Source organism: Mirounga leonina, unplaced genomic scaffold, assembly GCF_011800145.1.
Source record: "Mirounga leonina isolate KUSES-001 unplaced genomic scaffold, KU_Mleo_1.0 Mir_166, whole genome shotgun sequence".
NCBI classification, from domain to species: domain Eukaryota; kingdom Metazoa; phylum Chordata; class Mammalia; order Carnivora; family Phocidae; genus Mirounga; species Mirounga leonina.
In genome coordinates, this window is record NW_023270418.1 from 20847209 (window position 1) to 20866154 (window position 18946).

An 18946-nucleotide genomic window follows, 5' to 3' on the forward strand; every position below is an offset into this window, starting at 1 on the left:
AGACCTTTTAAGAGCAGAAACGCAGTCATCTTTGTATTTTCCTCCCCCCCCCCCCCCCCCCCAGCTCCTGGCCAGGCACAATCCTTCAAAGGATCCTGAGCTAATCAATCATCGTTGTCGCTTTTTGCACAGCCAAGCGTTAGAGGGCGCTATAACTCCAGGCCGTGCATCCGCCGTCAATGAAGGCCGCTCCCAACGCGCACGTCTTTACGTAGACGTTGGGGGCGGAGCCGTCCTGAGCGCGGTGACTGGCGGCGGCGCTGGCGGCAGCTGGAGGCGTAATAGTGCGGGTCGCGGGCTTGGAGAACTTTAGAGGCGGCGGTGGCGCCGGCGTCGACGACGACAGCAGGAGCGGGCCCTGGGCTTGTCGCTCACCATGCCGACCGTGGAGGAGCTTTATCGCAACTATGGCATCTTAGCCGATGCTACGGAGCAAGTGGGCCAGGTAAGTCCCCGAGCGGCCTGCAGGGCCCGGTGCTCCGCGGCCTCTCGAAAGCGCTCCCCAGGCCGGGCGGGGGCTGCTGCTTCGTTCTCCCGCGGGCTCCCAGCCGCCCCGGCTGTTTCGTCGGGGTGGGCCTCTCTGGGAGTGTAGACTCCGGCTTCGCCAGGGAGAGCGCGGGTCCCGGTCCCAGGCCCCTCTGCCTCCCTTGACCAGCCTTTTCTGACCGTGGTGTTTCCTAACTAAGCCTCGTCAGCCCCCGCGTTAATTCTCATCCCGAGCCTTGCCCTGCAGATTGCTCTCAAGTCTTTCTCCTTTCCGGTGGACCTCAGCCCATCGGAAGATTAAACTGAGAGTTCTCAAGAGGTCAGAAATGTTTTTGTCGAGGCAAAAAATCTGCTTTTGATTTAGGAAGAGTGTTTAGCAGACAGAAGTTTGTGAAAAACAGAAGAGAAGCCAGCCGTTTTGCCCGGATTTTAACGAGGGTTTACGATTTCATTTATTCAGTACGTTTTTGAGCGCCTGCTATACACCAGGCGCTGTGCCGGGCGCTGAAGGTACAAGATAGAAAGTTACCGTGCGCTCCCCAAATGTACCTTTAGGGGGGGAGACTAATGATAAATAAGAAAGTTGGATACCCGCCTCGGAAAGTGTTGTGAAGAAAATATAACGGGACCGTGCAGTGGCAGGGGGGAGGGGGAGAGAGCGGCTTTAAATAGAGTTGTCTGGCAAGAGCTCTCCGCAGTGTTTCCCCAAGACACGCAGTTTCTGCGGTGTTGAGTTGACCATACGGGCTTCTTCGTGAGTCTTCAAGTACTGGAGTATATTGAACTTAAGGAGTTGGGGGGTGGGGGGGGGGGGGGGGGGGGTGGTGGGGGGGTGTGTGTTTCTTGGGAAAAGAACCAGGCTCTCCCAGAAGTAATCTTGATTATTGTTGTTAGAAATTCTATTTCGGTGCTTAGAACTCGTTAACGTGATTCTTCTGCTTGTCTGTCCCATGGAGTAAGAAGTGGAAGATCCTGTAGTCTGCTACTAACATTAGCAAGGCTATGTGGCACGGCCCCTCCCAGCCCCTTTTTCTGGACATGTGTAATTCAGGGAAATTATTTCCCAGCTGAACACCACCACCAGAAATTGTGATGTCAGGACCTTCCTTAAGCTTAATCTAGAATTGTAAATATACCAGTTGAAAGTACCAGATTATTTTTCTTCCAAATATATTTCCATTTCAGTAGGGAATTTTGACATCGTCAATGAGAAATATACTGACAGTCTGTTGTAGATAAATATAGGGTGTGTGTTAGGTCGGTACTGAAGGAGAAATTTTCTGCCCATTAAGACAAGATTGGAAAAACTATGATCAGTCATATTTTGATTTTGTTGTTGTTCCTAGAAAGATGTAGTAGTGAAGATATTCTCATTCATTGTGACAGATTTGAGGAATATTGTAGCAAATTGTTCTACCTAAAACTGAGTTTGTTGCAGATCAGCAGAGGAGATGGGGTAGAAACCAGGAGTGATCCTCAGTTTGTAGATGGTGCTCTCCCAAAGAGGTAGATCAGAAATTTTTTAGGGAAACTTAGAAACTGTGTACATAGTCATGTCCCATACCCCCTCCCTCATTCTTTTCTGGATAGCAAAAAGGTTGACAGCCACCTAGTCTCTTAGGGCAAATAGAATCCAAACTGGAATTTACATACACATTGTGAATAATTGAGAGTTGCTCACATTTTCCTCTTAAAGTCATCTTTAATCTTAAATACCAGGTAGGATTGAGAATTCTCCCTCAAGAGGTCAAAAATGTCTTTCTCGAGGCAAAAAATCTTGCTTTTAATTTGGAAAGAGCACTTAGGAGACAAGTTTGTGAAAAACAGAAGAGGGGCTCTTTCATTCAGGTTTCAATGAGGGCCCACAGTTTCATTTATTCAGTACATTTTTTGAGTGCCTACCGTGTGCCAAACACTGTGCCAGTTGCTAAAATTTTAGCACAATTTCTTAGCATGATGTGAGATCGGTACCTTCATGACACTGTAATGACAGCTGTCAGGCAACTATTTGAGACAAAAAGACCTGTGCATAATGAAGTGTAGTGATTTTCTCAGCCTCAAACAGTGAATTCTGGGAGGACTGAAGCTGGACTAATCCATATGGCTACTGATTCTGCTCTATTGTGTAATAACGTTTCCCCTTTTAGAGAAAGTCCTAAAACTGCTCACCAAAAAAGATAGTGGGTTTCAGGATCCTGCATGTGAATTTTAACTAAAAGCAAGAGCCAACTTAATGGAAAGAACACCACTGACGATTTTTTAAGGAGAAAAAGTATTTACTTACATTCTTAGCGTAGCAAAGCCTGATTTTCGCTTAACTTACAAGGTTTGCAGTCAAGGTCGTTGAGTTTCCTGGCAGGTACCTATCTGGACATTTCTGAGACCATATTTGAGTTTTTATTCTAGAACTTCCTTCTAACATTTATTTTTATTTTTATCCTTTGTCAAAGAGCCGAGTACCACAGTTGCTCGTGCTGCTGCCGTGAGGGGAGTGCCCTCCTCACTACTGTCGATTCTCCTCTGAGAGTAATGCTCTCTGAATATGTTAGGAAAAACACAAGTTCTCTGAGGTTTTCAGCTAATTTTCCTCAAACAGATCGCATGTTTCTCTTGATGAACCTCCTTGACACTGTGTATTCATTTATAGTACTTCAGATTTATATTTTATTTCACGTGAGGACTTCTCTTCTTCCCTTACCAAATTATAAAGTCTTGAGGTTAAGACTCATTTTTTTGTTTCTCTCCTTGCACTGTGCCTTGCTCTTCAGTAGACATTTTTTCTTTAAAGTTGAAGAAATATATTCAAAGAAAGAGCAGGTGTAATTATATTAATAATAAAATTTGTAATTACACAGTTAATATGTTATATAATAAGTGATATATAAATGTAATTACTGTGTGTACACATATATATATATATGAATGAAGATGAGAACTTTATACTCTTGCATCATATATTTAAACCATGAGTGTCTTTTCTTTCTTTCTTTTTTTTTTAAAGATTTTATTTATTCATTTGAGAGAGAATGAGATAGAGAGAGCATGAGGGGGGGAGGGTCAGAGGGAGAAGCAGACTCCCTGCTGAGCAGGGAGCCCGATGCGGGACTCGATCCAGGGACTCCAGGATCATGACCTGAGCCGAAGGCAGTCGCTTAACCAACTGAGCCACCCAGGCGCCCGAGTGTCTTTTCTAATAAGCAAACTTCGAGTGATAAATTCTAAGTGAAGCATTATTTAATGCCTCAAAACCCTCCAGTCTGTCTGCTTCCCTCTTGTAGCTCCTGTTTTCCACCTACTATTCGGCTTCCCTTCCCCCAGCTCTGCTTCTGCTACTACCCCTTCCGTTCTCTTTCCTCTGCCAAGTGTTCCATTACCTCCCTAGCCCCCTTTCCACTGTGCTCTGCCTAGAGCGGCCAACTCGCCATCATAGAGCAAGCTGTGGTCCATTATCTACATTTGTTTCTAATTTTTCTGAATTTACTTAATTTTTAAATGTAGATATATTTAGTTTTTTATTATGTAGTCAAAAAAAATTTTTAAAGTTTAAAAAAAACACCTGTGAAAGGACTGGGGCAGTTAGGCTGAGTTAAGATCAATATAATGCCGGGTGCCTGGGTGGCTCAGTCATTAAGCGTCTGCCTTCAGCTCAGGTCATGATCCCAGGGTCTTGGGATCAAGCCTAGCATCGGGTTCCCTGTTCAGCGGGAAGCCTGCTTCTCCCTCTCCCACTGCCCCTGCTTGTGTTCCCTCTTTTGCTCTCTGTCTCTCAGTCTGTCAAATAAATAAATAAAATCTTTAAGAAAAAATCAATATAATGCCTGAACTCCAATTTCTCCTTTGTTCTCTCACACGGGAGTATGTTGGCTCTTCATGGAAGAGTGTAAGCTTGATTGATTTATATTTCATGAAATAGCACTCTCTTTTTTTTTGTATGATTAAGCTAAAATCACAGACCAAGTTTATAATCCCTCAAAAATAGGTAAAAGTATGAATAGTCAATAATATTGTAATAATGTTGGATGATGACAGCGACTACACTTAATTGTAGTGAACATTGAGTAATATATAGAATTGTCAAATCCCTATGTTGTACGTCCATATGTCAGCTATACTTCACTAAATAAAGTGTTAATTCAGTATTACATACAAACTAGATTACAAATTGAAGAAGAAAGTAATATAGCTTAGCATATCCGTTTTCTTTTTATGTCATACTTGAGAAATACGTTTGTTGGAACTATATCATTTCTTCTCTAAAATAAGTGTTTAGGGGCACCTGGGTGGTGCAGTTAAGCAGCCGACTCTTGGTTTTGGCTCTGGTTGTGATCTCAGGGTCATGAGATCCAGCCCCGTGTAGGGCTCCATGCTCAGGCAGAGTCTGCTTAAGATTCTTTCTCCCTCTCTCTCTCCCCTTCCCGCTGCTGCTCTCTCTCTCTCTAAAATAAATAGATCTTAATAAATAAAATAATTGTTTATTTCCTAGAAGCTGCATCCTGGTCTCAAACATGGCTTTACCTGGCATGTCACTGATCACTTAAATATATTGGTTGTGTTTTGACAATCACTATCACAAATTTCTTATTGTAGAAGGTATCTGCTGAATGTGGATCTTATTGTAGCTGACTTTTTACTTGAAAATATTTTAGTGATTTCTTTAGAGTTTACTTTTTTAATTAGCTATTAAAAGCACACAAATACATAGTTTCAGAAATGCATTAAAATATTTACAATTAAAACTTACTAGGATTACAAATTTATCTAGCTAAAATATACACTTGTGGTGGAAGAGAAAAAAATAAGCAGTGCTGTGTAGTATTTGAAATACTTTATTATGGTTACAATCTGTCTGTCACTAAATCACCGTGATCATTGAAAATATCACTTATATTTTGTTTCCTACTTGGAAAACCAGAAGTAATAACTACTTTAGGGAGATTCTGTAAAAAGTCTTGTCCCTATGCTACAGTTAATGAGCTGGCAAAGAAGAGCATTTTATTTTGCATTATCTTAGGGTAATCAGTGTGAAGTCTGTTAGTAACGTTTATAGAAATTATTTGATAAAACTGATGCCTACCGGGCGCCTGGGTGGCTCAGTCGGTTAAGCGACTGCCTTCAGCTCAGGTCATGATCCCAGGGTCCTGGGATCGAGTCCCACATCGGGCTCCCTGCTCTGCGGAGAGCCTGCTTCTCCCTCTCCCACTCCCCGTGCTTGTGTTCCCTCTCTCGCTGTGTCTCTCTCTGTCAAATAAATAAATAAAATCTTTAAAAAACAAAAAACAAAAACTGATGCCTACCAATGGTAGAAACTTAGATTTCTAGTTTGAATATGTTAAAATGCTTAACTTTTCAAAGCACTTGCTGTGTTTGGGATGCTGTATCTCAGTGTACATGCTTGTATGGAGCCTATATTTAGGATTCAAGTTTTCGCTCTGACAGTCCTACATATGGCAAGCTTTCTTTCTCTCTTCCTTTGTTAACAAAGATCTCAGAACTTAAAGAGGCTTGGTATTAGGCACAGATCTTGACTTTAGAGCCTATCAGAACTATGTTCAGGTCTGGATCTGCTACTTGTCTAGCTGTGTAGCTCTGGACAAATTATTTCACTTTCTGAGTCTTGGTTTTCTCATCTAAAAAATAGGGATAGTAGGAACACCTAACTCACAGGATTACTGTGAGGCATGTACACAAGGCATTACTCAGTCCCGGTAGGCTTTCAATAAATGTCGCTAATGATTCCTTTTTACTCTATTCAGATATTTTTTTCTTGACAAGAGAATGAATTGTTTGAAGTAGGGATTCTTCAATTAATTTTAGATAATATAAGGAATTTCTTCAAAAGGCTTTATAAGTAAAGCTTTGTTTGATTTAAAGGAACTTGGATTTGATACCCTGCAAAAAGTAAGGGTGTCAGAACTGTTTAAAACTTTGATTTTACGAAGTCTCTGGAAGACATGAGACAAACCACAGGAATGTACAGTGGTAGAGAAGGTAGCCATAATTTTTCAAACCTTTGCATTAAAAAGTGTGTAATATGCTTTTGAAGTAGTAACTCCTAATGACTGATTTTGTGTCTGCACTTCATGAGGAAGCTAACCTAATTCAGGAAATGTTTCTTATTTAGGAGTTGGTGTTATGTTTAAGATATTAAAAGGAGTGTCAATCAGTTGGTGGAATTTTAGTTTTTTGGAACTAATTTTTAGAATTTATGTTTTTTAGATAGGTTGGCAGTATTTGAAGTTTCAATCTAGTATTTTTGCAGAATATATTAAAACCTGTACCTTTAAAATATCCAATTGTGACTGTAGCCTTTTTGATACTAGAACACTTTATTTCTGTTATTAAAGTCCTTAATTGAGATCCTACTGTACCCAAGTAACTTTGCATTTTGCTTTATTTTTTCCACTTAACATAGTATTGTCCATGAAAAGAGTTATTATAAAACTAAAGTTTGGGCAATTCTATAATCCACTGGATTTTTATTGGTTATTTTCCTTTTGATGGCATGGAAGTATCTAAAACACATATCTAAAGCAGAGCATTGCCTTGAGCAGAGTAAGTAAACACTATGCTGTGTGCACATTTGGTATCATTATTATAATGTTTAATGTTTTTCAGTAATTAGAAGTTTTATTCATATGTCCAAACAGAAGGTGTATCTATAATCTCAGGATTTATTACTCCTGTTTGCCAGCTTGATCATTGTCACTTAAGAAAAGGACTGGTTTGGAGGCAAGGTGTAAGGGGGATTGGGAACTTGTTGACCCTTCACATTATAAGTATCTAAGGGAGAGCACTTCTGAAGTTTTTTTTTTTTTTTTAAGGAAACAAATGAGGGGCATCTGGGTGGCTCATTCGGTTAAGCATACAACTTTTGATTTCAGCTCAGGTCATGATCTCAGGGTTATGAGATCAAGCCCTGCGTTGGGCTCTGTGCTGAGCATGGAGTCTGCTGGAGACTCCCTTTCTCTCTCCCCTTTTCCCCTCTCCCTTCCCCCTACCCCCTTGTGTGCTGTCTCCCTCTCTCTCTCTCAAAAATAAATAAATAAAAGGAAACAAATGAGTTTTTAATGTATTCTAATAAAAAGTAAATATGTGGGCGCCTGGGTGGCTCAGTTGGTTAAACGACTGCCTTCGGCTCAGGTCATGATCCTGGAGTCCCGGGATCGAGTCCCACATCGGGCTCCCTGCTCGGCGGGGAGCCTGCTTCTCCCTCTGACCCTCCCCCATCTCGTGCTCTCTCTCTCTGTCTCATTCTCTCTCTCAAGTAAACAAATAAAATCTTAAAAAAAAAGTAAATAGGTAACATTAGAATCTATCTTAATCCAAAGTTAACTATCTAGAATGAATTACTGTTTTTGTATCATAAAATAAATGAAACCAAAAAAGCTTCCTAACCTCCCTGTTATTGCTTAATTTCAAGATTGTATTCTCTCCACCTTCATCAAGGCGCTAGTTGAAATCAGATAAATATGATTAAGTAGATGTAACACAATTCTTTGAGAATTCTATGATATGATATTAATTATAATGTTTAACCATGAATATGGTCACAAGGTCAGGTCAGTAATCACTAGTACAAGGAAGCCTTGGTGCATCAACAAACTTATTTGCTTTCTCCATTTAAAATTCAAGTCCTCCTTCTCTCTTTCCCAACTGACAAATAATGCATGGGGGCGGGGAGAGGGCAGGGGAGAAGATGGTAGGAATATAGGTGTCCAATTTAAACAGTAAAACTCCAAAAATAAGCCCTACTTTTTTTTTAGCCTATGTAAAACTTTTCTAATTTAAAGCAGACTCATGTTTGTTTAGCTTCCTATCCTTAAAAATTGTTTCTTTTCTGCTTTATTCTTTCTTTCAGCATAAAGATGCCTATCAAGTGATACTAGATGGTGTGAAAGGTGGTACAAAAGAAAAAAGATTAGCAGCCCAGTTTATTCCGAAATTCTTTAAACATTTTCCAGAATTGGCTGATTCTGCTATCAATGCACAGTTAGACCTCTGTGAGGATGAAGATGTATCAGTAAGTTTATGATTGATGCTTTCAGCAAGTTTCCATATGTCTCACTTGCCATTTTCAGACACTTCCTATGTGCAGCTAATGTAATTGAAGCACCAGTCGTATCTGTGCACAACGAAATACTGCAGTGTCGTTTGGCGTGATGCTGTCCTGAGGCTTAAATCTATGTTTGCGAAAATGTATTCTCTCTTTCACCACCTTTCAACTGTGAAAAATGCATAGAATCACAAAATATTTTGTTTTGCTTATCTGTTACCCGCTGGAAAAAATGGGTTGTGGCTCACATTTTTTCATAGATTGGTATACATTGTGCACATGAAATTAGACTAATGTTAGTTTTCAATCAGTTTATACTTGCTTAGATATTTAAGTGTTACATCATATAGTTTCAGCACCCCTAAATATTGTGCATAGCAAAAAAATAATTGGTTTGTGTAATCATTACATGTGACTACTAGAAAAAGAAGAAATAGTTTTTCCTTGAAACAGAATTAACTGTTAGCATTTCTGGCTGCTGATTCAGGTTCCTGAGAACTTTCAACTATCACCTCCTGGCTTTTCAAGTGAAATTAGTTAATCGCCACCATTCCATGCACAATTTGCCAGATATTGCATTGAGCACTGGGTGTTATACGCAAACAATGAATCATGGAACACTACATCAAAAACTAATGATGTAGTGTATGGTGACTAACATAACATAATAAAATTAAATTAAATTAAAAAAAATAAGTCATATCCATTTTTATTTTAAACTAAATAAACCAGGACCACAAATTTGGAATTAAGTACACAAAATATATTCACAGATGTTATATTAAGTAGTTAATACTGGAAATTCTGAAGTAAATATAGTTACTAGATAGGTCATTGCCACTCTAGCCATTTTTAAGGGCTACTGTAGTATATGCCCGAAGGTAGTAAAGACCCAGCAGTTACATGTACTCAGTATATAAACTTTGCTTATGATCTCAAATCTGTCTACTCCAGTCGGGTAATTGTATTTAACATTCCTTTCTACCACATATTTATTCTGTGAAGCTTGACTATTAAATTGGAACAAATTATTTCTAAAACTGCCAGAAGTCTCATGTTTTATATTTTGGTGACTCATATGCCCCTAATTGTGGTTTCTCTGTGGTTTTAGTTTTCCTTAAAGGTTGGGATTGTTGTTTCTGTTGATGGTAGTATTTGCTTAATTTTTTGTTTGAAATCGTATTCAGATTCGACGGCAAGCAATTAAAGAGCTGCCTCAGTTTGCCACTGGAGAAAATCTTCCCCGGGTGGCAGATATACTAACTCAACTTCTGCAGACAGGTAAGGAATTTTATTATTACCCTTTTATCTAAATATAACTTCTCTTTGAAAAAAGTGAGTGTTTTTAGCTTTTTTTTCTTTATGGCTGGAGGTACTACTTCTAATAGAAATTAAAATTCTTTTTTTCAATCAGTAGTTTGAAGCTTATTGGATTGTGATTATCTAATTCCTAATGCTGTTTTCCTTTGTTTTTAATTGTTTATAAAGACAGTGATTCTTTTGGGAATGTTGATGTATCATGATTTGCCCCCCAATTTCCTGTAGTTTTTTAATTGTACCATCTTAACATAAAAGCTTTCCTGGTATGCCAGATCAGCTGGGGCAGGTGTATTTTCTTGGTTCTTGAGCAGAATGCTTAATTGTATCTCCACTTTCAATGTAGTCTGTGAGAAACTATGTTGAATTTTAGGTTTGAAAATGAAGCAAATGATATTTTTCATTCATTTTATACATTGTACTACTTTTTCTCTCTCCAGATGACTCTGCAGAATTTAACTTAGTGAACAACGCCCTGTTAAGTATATTTAAGATGGATGCAAAAGGTAAGGCCACCTCTTGTTCTGAATTGTGCTTGATGTGTTAAAAAAGAATTGGGCAGCTTGGCATTATTCATTAAGGATAAAGTCAGATTCACCCTGAGTTCTGTTTCATAAAAGTTCTAAGTGTTCTTTTAAAAAGCTGCTCAGCTGGGGAGCCTGCTTCTCCCTCTCCCTCTGCCTGCTGCTCCCCCTCCTTGTGCGCTCTCTCTCTCAATAAATAAATAAAATCTTAAAAAAAAAGTTGCTTAGCACAAGATATTTGTGACTCAAAAAACCAGCAGAAGTAATTGCAAAAACAGATCACACTTTTCCATTGGTAATTTGTTGGAAGACTCCCTTCCCCACATTAAAGAAATTCTCCAAAATACCTGGGTCTGTTTATTATTAATAATTATTAAAAAGGGAAAGTCATGCTCAAGTTGTTTCTGAATCCATGAACAAGCATGTGATAACTGTTATGGTTGGGGCTGTAGACATTTCAGACTTAATTTAGCCAGAATCAATGATATTCAGGATGCTTATTCACTGGAAAAGAAATAACTGTTAAATAACTGTTAAATGAGTTAAAGGGGAAAACTTCATGAAGATATAGAATTGACTTGCTACACACAACTGTTTTGTTTTGCAGGGACTTTAGGTGGCTTGTTTAGCCAAATACTTCAAGGAGAGGACATTGTTAGAGAACGAGCAATCAAATTCCTTTCTACAAAACTTAAGACTTTACCAGATGAAGTCTTAACAAAGGAAGTAGAGGAACTTATACTAACTGAATCCAAAAAGGTAAGCTTCAGTCATCATTTAACAGGACTTGTTTTTGTTTTTTTTTTTTTAAAGATTTTATTTATTTGACAGAGAGAGGAAACACAAGCAGGGGGAGGGGGAGAGGGAGAAGCAGGCTTCCTGCGGAGCAGGGAGCCCGATGAGGGGCTCGATCCCAGGACCCTGGGATCATGACCTGAGCCTAAGGCAGACGCTTAATGACTGAACTACCCAGGCGCCCCTAACAGGACTTCTTTAAAGCAAAAGAACGTATTTGAAATTAGCAGTATGTGTGGGGTGCCTGGGTGGCTCGGTGAAGCGCCTGCCTTCAGCTCAGGTCATGATCCCAGGGTCCTGGGATCGAGCACTACATCGGGCTCCCTGCTCAGTCTGCTTCTCCCTCTGCTTCTTCCCGCTTGTGCTTTCTCTTCCTCTCTCTCTCTCTCTCAAATAAAGTCTTAAAAAAAAAAAAAGATGAAATTAGCAGTATGTAGCTTATGTATAAAATGATATATTCTGTTAAAATCACCATAGAATGTCAAGCTTTTCTTATATTGTATTTTGCACTTTGGTCACCAGTAATGATGAATCAGCACGTTAATTTAAAGGGATGTGATCACACTTAAATCTTTTGTGGTGTTATCCTCAAAATTTATGCATTCTTCAGTACTCTGTGCAAATCATTTCCTTCAGGAGATTTTACCTAATTTCCACTCCTCTCCCCACTTTTAGGATATTCTCCTATAGTCTTCTGGGTCATTTCAAAATGACAAGGAAACACATTGAAATGCCTTTTTTTTTTTTTCATCTTACCCCATATCACTATAAGGAGACCATGCCTGTTTGTGCTCCCAGCACCAGCATAGTTAGAAATGCTAAGATTCACAAGGTTTGTCACAGCTAACTTTTCACTCATAAAGTGCCAAAGTTTGAAGATCATTGCTTTTATATATATGTTCAGGAAAATTCAGAATTGTCTCTAACAATATCACTCACTTGCTTACTGATGAGATTTCTTCAGTGAGAGCGAAAGGAGCAGCTTTCCAGGTGGGAATATCAACATATTTTACCTATGCCCCAGCTAGTAACCTGGTGGAGTATGTCATGATTGCTTGTTTCTTCGGTCAGTGAATAGAAAGGCTTAGACCCACTGATGTGGAGCACTTAAGACTTGTATGGTCTCCTATTTTGTATACAGTTGCCATATTAATGTGAATTAATTAATTTATTGTTGCTTTTATGTATTTTTAAAGTTTTATTTTTTTAAGTAATCTTTATACCTAACATGGGACTTGAATTTATAACCCCAAGATCAAGAGTCACATACTCTACTGACTGAGCCAGGCAGGCGCTCTGAGCTGCTTTTAAATATAGGAAGCTGAATCTAATTTGGCAGTGGACTATAGAATTCTTCTACTTTTTTTTTTTCTGCTCTTACCACCCCCTCCCCCCCAAAGAGAGCCTTTTTGGACTATTTTTTCTTAGCTGTTCTCCTATGAAATTTTAATGCCACAGATACACTGTTATCTGTTTATGCACTCTGTGTATCTGTACTTTATACATAAAAAAAGAGTAAATTTTCCAAGAACCAAGTTCTGCACCTTTGGAGACAGTGTAGCGCTCCACTGAGAATGCCTGGTGTACTCTAAAGCTAAATTGACTGAAGCCAGAAATTGTCTTCTCATCAGTATTTCAGAAATATTAATAGTAATCTGACTTTAATAAGGGACAAATTTGTTACACTGTTTCAGTATTGCTCTTTCTTTACCATTCAAGTGATACCAATACTGTAATTCTGAATTGTCTCTTTCTAGGTCCTAGAAGATGTGACTGGTGAAGAATTTGTCCTGTTCATGAAGATACTCTCTGGGTTAAAAAGCTTACAGACAGTGAGCGGAAGGCAGCAACTTGTAGAACTCGTGGCTGAACAAGCCGACCTGGAGCAAACCTTCAATCCCTCAGATCCCGACTGTGTGGACAGGCTCTTACAGTGCACTCGGCAGGCAGTGCCCCTCTTCTCTGTGAGCTCTTTGTTTTACCTAGTTGCTATTTTGATTACTCTGTTGAAGCTTCTATTTCTATAGATACTCACTTGAGCATTCTCCTCAAACTTTTGCATAAAATAGTAACGCAGTGGAGTGAATATTTACTTTATGGAGGCCTTGGTGGGGTTGGTGAGAGCCCAACGCAGCCAGAAATTTCTTTTTAAAGTCTTGCTTAGAGATTTTTTTAAAGTCTAGAGAGTTTTGCATCATACTTTATGGTTTGGCTGAGTTTTTAAACCATTTGGGTTAGTAATTTAGCTTTTTTTTTTTTTTAATTTTTTAACAGATCATTGTTCTAGGTAACTATGCTCTTTTTCTCTGGCTTTGTGATTCCCCTGGCCATGAGTCTTCCAGGATGTGCATAGAATAGTTTGAAAAACACTGTATAAAGGACTCCTCCCTTTTGAAAAATGTACAAAATTCAACACTAAAATATCCCCAAAAATTTGACGTAAGAATTGAGGAAGAGTTTGAAAACTTATAGATGTCCAAATGCTCCAGATTACTTCGTAACAGAGTGTGTATTGTCTACCAGGGTTATTTCTGGTGTTCACTGGGGTATGCACTGTATTGTATTTATAGCCACAGTACTGGATGTCATGCTCAGCCTTTATTGAACAATATTCTGCTATTATATTTGAAAGAGTATCCCCCCCCTTTTTTTTGACAACTCATTGTTCCTCGGATTTTTACAGAAAAATGTGCATTCCACAAGGTTTGTGACTTACTTCTGTGAGCAGGTTCTCCCTAACCTCAGTTCCTTGACTACACCAGTGGAGGGTCTCGATATACAGTTGGAGGTAAGAGAAAAACGTCTGCTTTTAGTACTAAAAAGGCATTCCCATATTTTAACATAAATAACATAGAGAGCTGATTTCTAAGAGAATAAAGGTATGATGGCTAGCTAGTAATCTGTCCCAGGATTAATCACATAGGAATGCTTTATGAATTTATGAAAGTTTGCTGCAGTGGGAAAGCACTGCCTATAGTGTTCATGATTCTCTCTTTGTAGCCTTAATATTTCTAAATAAGGTGTTTAATTCATGACTGTTCCTACCTCTATCCATAATTGAGAGCCAGATTTAAACTGGGTTAATACAAAATATCCTTTATCCATTCTCCAATATAATTGACGACTCTCTCCTTTGTATCTCTGCTGTAATGTACATATACATTTTTTTCACAGCACATGTAACATTTATTTATCTCTCCACATTTAACTGATTCATCTCTGTATCCCCAGAATCTAGTGCTGAGCCAATTCTGAAAGGCACTAAATAATGATTATTGAATTGAGCTGAAGTGTGGAAATGTGTGCCATTTCCCTCATAGGTTTTTGGGAAAGAGAGGAGACCCACTGTATACTGTTGTTGTCATTTGCTTCAGATGTCTTGGGTTTGGCTTATTAAAGACTGGGATTGAGTAAAAGAGAGATGGACCTCAAGAATAGTAGCAGTTACCAATACTTTGAGTTAGTGTCCAGAGACTAAATTTAATAGCAAATGAAGCCTATTCTAAATGTTAGTAAATAATTCTTTGCTGTTAAGAGTTCTTCCTTAGTGTCTCTTCGTAGTACAATATTAAGCTGTAGCAGGAAGCAGCCTTAAAAAGTTATCTAAAATCATTCTTATTTTACAGCCCTTGCCCATTCAAAAAAAAATAATACTAATAACAGTGAATTGTGTGTTTTAGGTATTGAAACTATTAGCAGAGATGAGTTCATTTTGTGGTGACATGGAAAAGCTAGAAACAAATTTAAGAAAACTATTTGACAAGTTATTGGTAAGAACTTTCTTTTCTTATGGCATAATCAGTATGTAATAGTGTGATGTAATTTCTAGAGAACCAACTTTTGAAATTCAGATTAGATAGAATAATTCTAGCAAGTGTTTTTAGTTGTTCAGGCCACATGTTGTCTGTTTTTGTTTTTTTTTTTAAGATTTTATTTATTTGAGAGAGCATGAGAGAGGGGAGGGTCAGAGGGAGAAGCAGACTCCCCACTGAGCAGGGAGCCCGATATGGGACTCGATCCTGGGACTCCAGGATCATGACCTGAGCCGAAGGCAGTAGCTTAACCAACAGAGCCACCCAGGCACCCCTGTTGTCTACTTTTAAAAGAAAATCTTTGGCATTGTTTCTGTTGTTGATAGTTTGTGTAAAAGATAATACAGGATTTTTATAGTAGGTGTTTCTGCTATTCCTTTAGCAAAATATTTTTCACATTTGCTCCAGGTTGCCATCCAGGTTGCTGCCCAAGGCCAAGTAGCTATAGCAGCCAGGAAATAAAATCATTTAAGTCATAATTGTGGAAAAAATAGGCCATCTGATAAAATAATTATCAGCATCACCAAGTGATTTTCTTGTTGGATGTAAGCACTTGTATAACTGACACAGTGAGTGAGGAGCATTAGACCTATAGAATGAATTGAGTCATCCAACATCTGGAGCTCTTCCAGACCTGTACACCTTACTGGAGTGTGACAGCCTTTGGCAGTACTTGGAATGTAAGGAGAGTCAAACAGTGTGGGAAAATGTTCAGAAAAGATTTTTGGAATTAGCATAATAAAGTGGTTAAAAGCGTCAGCTTTTGGTGGCAAACCTAGATTGAATCCTGATTCTTCATCTTACTTTTTCACCATAGAAAAATTACCTAAGCTGTCAGAATTTCAGTTCCTTCATTTGTGTAAGTGCCTAGTAAATGTTACGAGCTACTTCACTGTCGGTAATAGTAACGGTGGTGGTGGTCGCAGCAGCTACAACATAGGTTAATATGGAGGGGTTGACGGGCTAGGTCATTGATCCGATAGGTAAAAGAAATATCTTACCTGAATTCCTGATTTTGGTAGTTTTTAATGCTTCATGCCTTAAAAGCATGCCCTGTAGTTATTTCACTGTGTGTTTATAATTAGAGCATTTACAGCATATTGCAAATACCTCTATATTTTCATCTCTTAGGAGTACATGCCTCTCCCTCCAGAAGAAGCAGAAAATGGGGAGAATGCTGGTAATGAAGAACCCAAGCTGCAGTTCAGCTATGTGGAATGTTTGTTGTACAGCTTTCACCAGTTGGGCCGAAAACTTCCAGATTTCTTAACGGCCAAACTGAACGCAGAAAAGCTGAAAGATTTTAAAATTAGGTGATGTATGATTGAAGTGGCCCAATCCTTGGCAAAGATGATGGCTATCTTGATACTCCCTTGGTTTTCTTTTCCTTTTACAAGAGCTGTCTCCCCACCCTTCCTTACCTGGCGGGACAAAATAGAAGATCCATAAAACAAGAATGTATATAAACCTGTGGTGCAACAGATAGATCTATGTGGGGGAGAGAACCTTTTCAAAAACAGACTCACTCGCTTTATGATCTTGAGTAGGTTCCCAACCTCTCTAACTCCCTGATTTTCCTCAGCAGTTACATTAAATGGTAACAGCACCTGCCTCGTAGAGTTGTGAGAATCAGACAGTGAATAGAAAGGTTTGAGCACAGTGCCTGGTACATAGTGGGTACTTTGTAAATTGGAGCTGCCGTTGTTAATGTCTTAGCGTGTTCTAAGGGAGCAGCACTGGAGAAATCATAAGTTGTTTCATGAACACACTTTGTTCATTTTATTAACAACTTCACATCTTAAATTTTGAAATGCTTGGCCACTGTACCATCTGTTACTGTCCTCTATTCTTAGGTAAGGCAGTGGTTTAATACTTGGTGAAACATTTGGTCAGAAGCTACAAGTTAAGAAATTCCTGCAAAAATTAAAAAATGATGCCAGGTTATTAAGCAGAGTTCTAGAAGTCAGCAAGATGGGGCTGTATACTGCCTTTCTTCACATATTATCTGGGAACAAACTTGAAAAGGGTATTTCTTCGAACCCGTTGAGATTTATATGAGTTTATAATAATTCTCAGATTAGCAATTTTGTTTTATTTTTAACTAGACCTTGGGGATCAAACACTGTGTGCAGATAAATACATAGAGGGTAAGTGATCTAAGGTCACTTGACCTTCAGTTGGCCAGTGAAAGAGTAGAACCCATGATTCTAATCCATGGCTCCTGAATGGGTCACTCTGACCACGCTTTACAGGTTAACATAACAAACACACTGTTACAAATCTTTCCCTTGCCAGGTTGAGTATGGATTTATTCCCGTTTTTGGTAAAGGAAAACTTTTTATTTCGCTTATTTATGTATCTCTTGGGATCATATATTGATAATAAAAAAAATTTCCTCAAAAATTTATTAGTTAAGAACATTTAGCTATAGTAGAAGATTGTCTGAGTTTAAAAACAAAGTTGAAGTAATGATTTGCTAACTAACCAATACTTTTTTATTTAGGCTGCAGTACTTTGCACGGGGACTGCAGGTTTATATCCGACAACTTCGCTTGGCTCTGCAGGGTAAAACAGGCGAGGCCTTAAAAACAGAAGAGGTAAGAATACTGGGTCACATCTTGTAAGGAAATTTTTTATAATAGCCAGCATGTAGTACAAATTCAGGCTCAATTCATATGTTGAAATGTAACATTTGACTTCATTTGAACTGGTAATACAAGTCTTTGTTGAAGATACAATATGATGTTAGAAGACATCATATTGTCTAAGTGCCTAGTGATTTGCTAAGTTATGTTTTTATCCTTGTTGAAATATTTCGAATATTTCCAGGTTTATGAACAGTCTTCCCAAATTTAGATACATACCAGTCTTTCACTAGGGTCTCATTAGCACATTTTGTTCAAATATTTGATTGATGTTTGTGATATTTTAATTTTTACCTTTTGGAAAACCCAGCATCAATTTACATTGAAAAAAAGATTAAATTGCCAATTCTAAACCAAACTGTATGTGTGTTGTGTTGGGATTTTTGGATTTCTCTGATCTCACCTATTTTGATCAATCTTCATCCCAATTCTAATGAAATATTTTAAGTTTTCATTATGTCTTCCTGTAACTTAAGCTGGTGACTTCTAAAACAACTCCTGTGTACATATGACCTGTCTCTCACTCATTTTTCCAGATAAATGGTAAATAACAGTTTAATATTCTAACCTGTCAAGGGAACATAAAGATTATTTGCTTTCTTTGCCATCTCTACACTGGTTTAGAGTCAAGAAGTGGGAGTAAGCAGAAATGATTCTGAAAGAGAAGTGTAATTACTCCAGTTCTATATGGGAATGGGATATGCATCACAAAAGTTTATTGGCACTTTAATTTTGTTTTCCTTTTGCAGAACAAGATTAAGGTTGTTGCACTGAAAATAACAAATAATATTAATGTTTTAATCAAGGTAAGTGTTCCTTTCTTACCCAGTCCTTCCAGCTAGCTAGAAAGTTAGTGCAAGAGGTTTATCCATGTGTTTTTAGGTCTGTGATGATACTGTTAAAGGGGAGATACCATTGTATTCCAGACTTTTGGCCTTTTAAGGCTTTATCCTTTTTACAACACCAAGTTCCATTTCTGTAGCTATCATAAAATCATACTCTGTATTATTTATTTAAACGTTATTGCAGAAAATACTGCAAACAAAGGCATGCAGATTTTCTCTGACCCAAAAGCATTGGAACAAATACGTGTAGACTCAGAAATTTCACTGACTTAAGTTCGGGTGGTCTGTTGGGTCCTTTCAAATGGCCAGTAAAAGCCTGCTTTGCTTACATTAAAGATGGACAAGCCTGTGTGGCCCATGAAATGTTTCCCTGTGGTCTTTTCTGTTAACTTGTCTATGTAATAAATTGAGCGCTTTCTGTACTGTCGACTAAGATGTACCTTACCATTAAACCCTAAATACCCTTCAG

General features: G+C 38.4%; 1 protein-coding gene across 2 annotated transcripts in view; it reads left to right on the plus strand.

The window, feature by feature from the left end:
* Positions 1–231: 231 nt before the first annotated feature.
* The window catches only part of API5 (apoptosis inhibitor 5), a 28660-nt gene continuing 9945 nt past the window's right edge, over positions 232–18946 (plus strand). For both annotated transcript variants that reach the window (XM_035012597.1, XM_035012598.1), the window contains exons 1-11: positions 232–445; positions 8345–8506; positions 9727–9820; positions 10297–10362; positions 10988–11139; positions 12933–13139; positions 13859–13963; positions 14856–14945; positions 16119–16300; positions 17491–17584; positions 18382–18438. In XM_035012597.1, the coding sequence (XP_034868488.1) occupies positions 377–445; positions 8345–8506; positions 9727–9820; positions 10297–10362; positions 10988–11139; positions 12933–13139; positions 13859–13963; positions 14856–14945; positions 16119–16300; positions 17491–17584; positions 18382–18438 (1278 nt within the window). In that variant the 5' untranslated portion in view covers positions 232–376. The remainder of the gene's footprint in view (positions 446–8344; positions 8507–9726; positions 9821–10296; positions 10363–10987; positions 11140–12932; positions 13140–13858; positions 13964–14855; positions 14946–16118; positions 16301–17490; positions 17585–18381; positions 18439–18946) is intronic.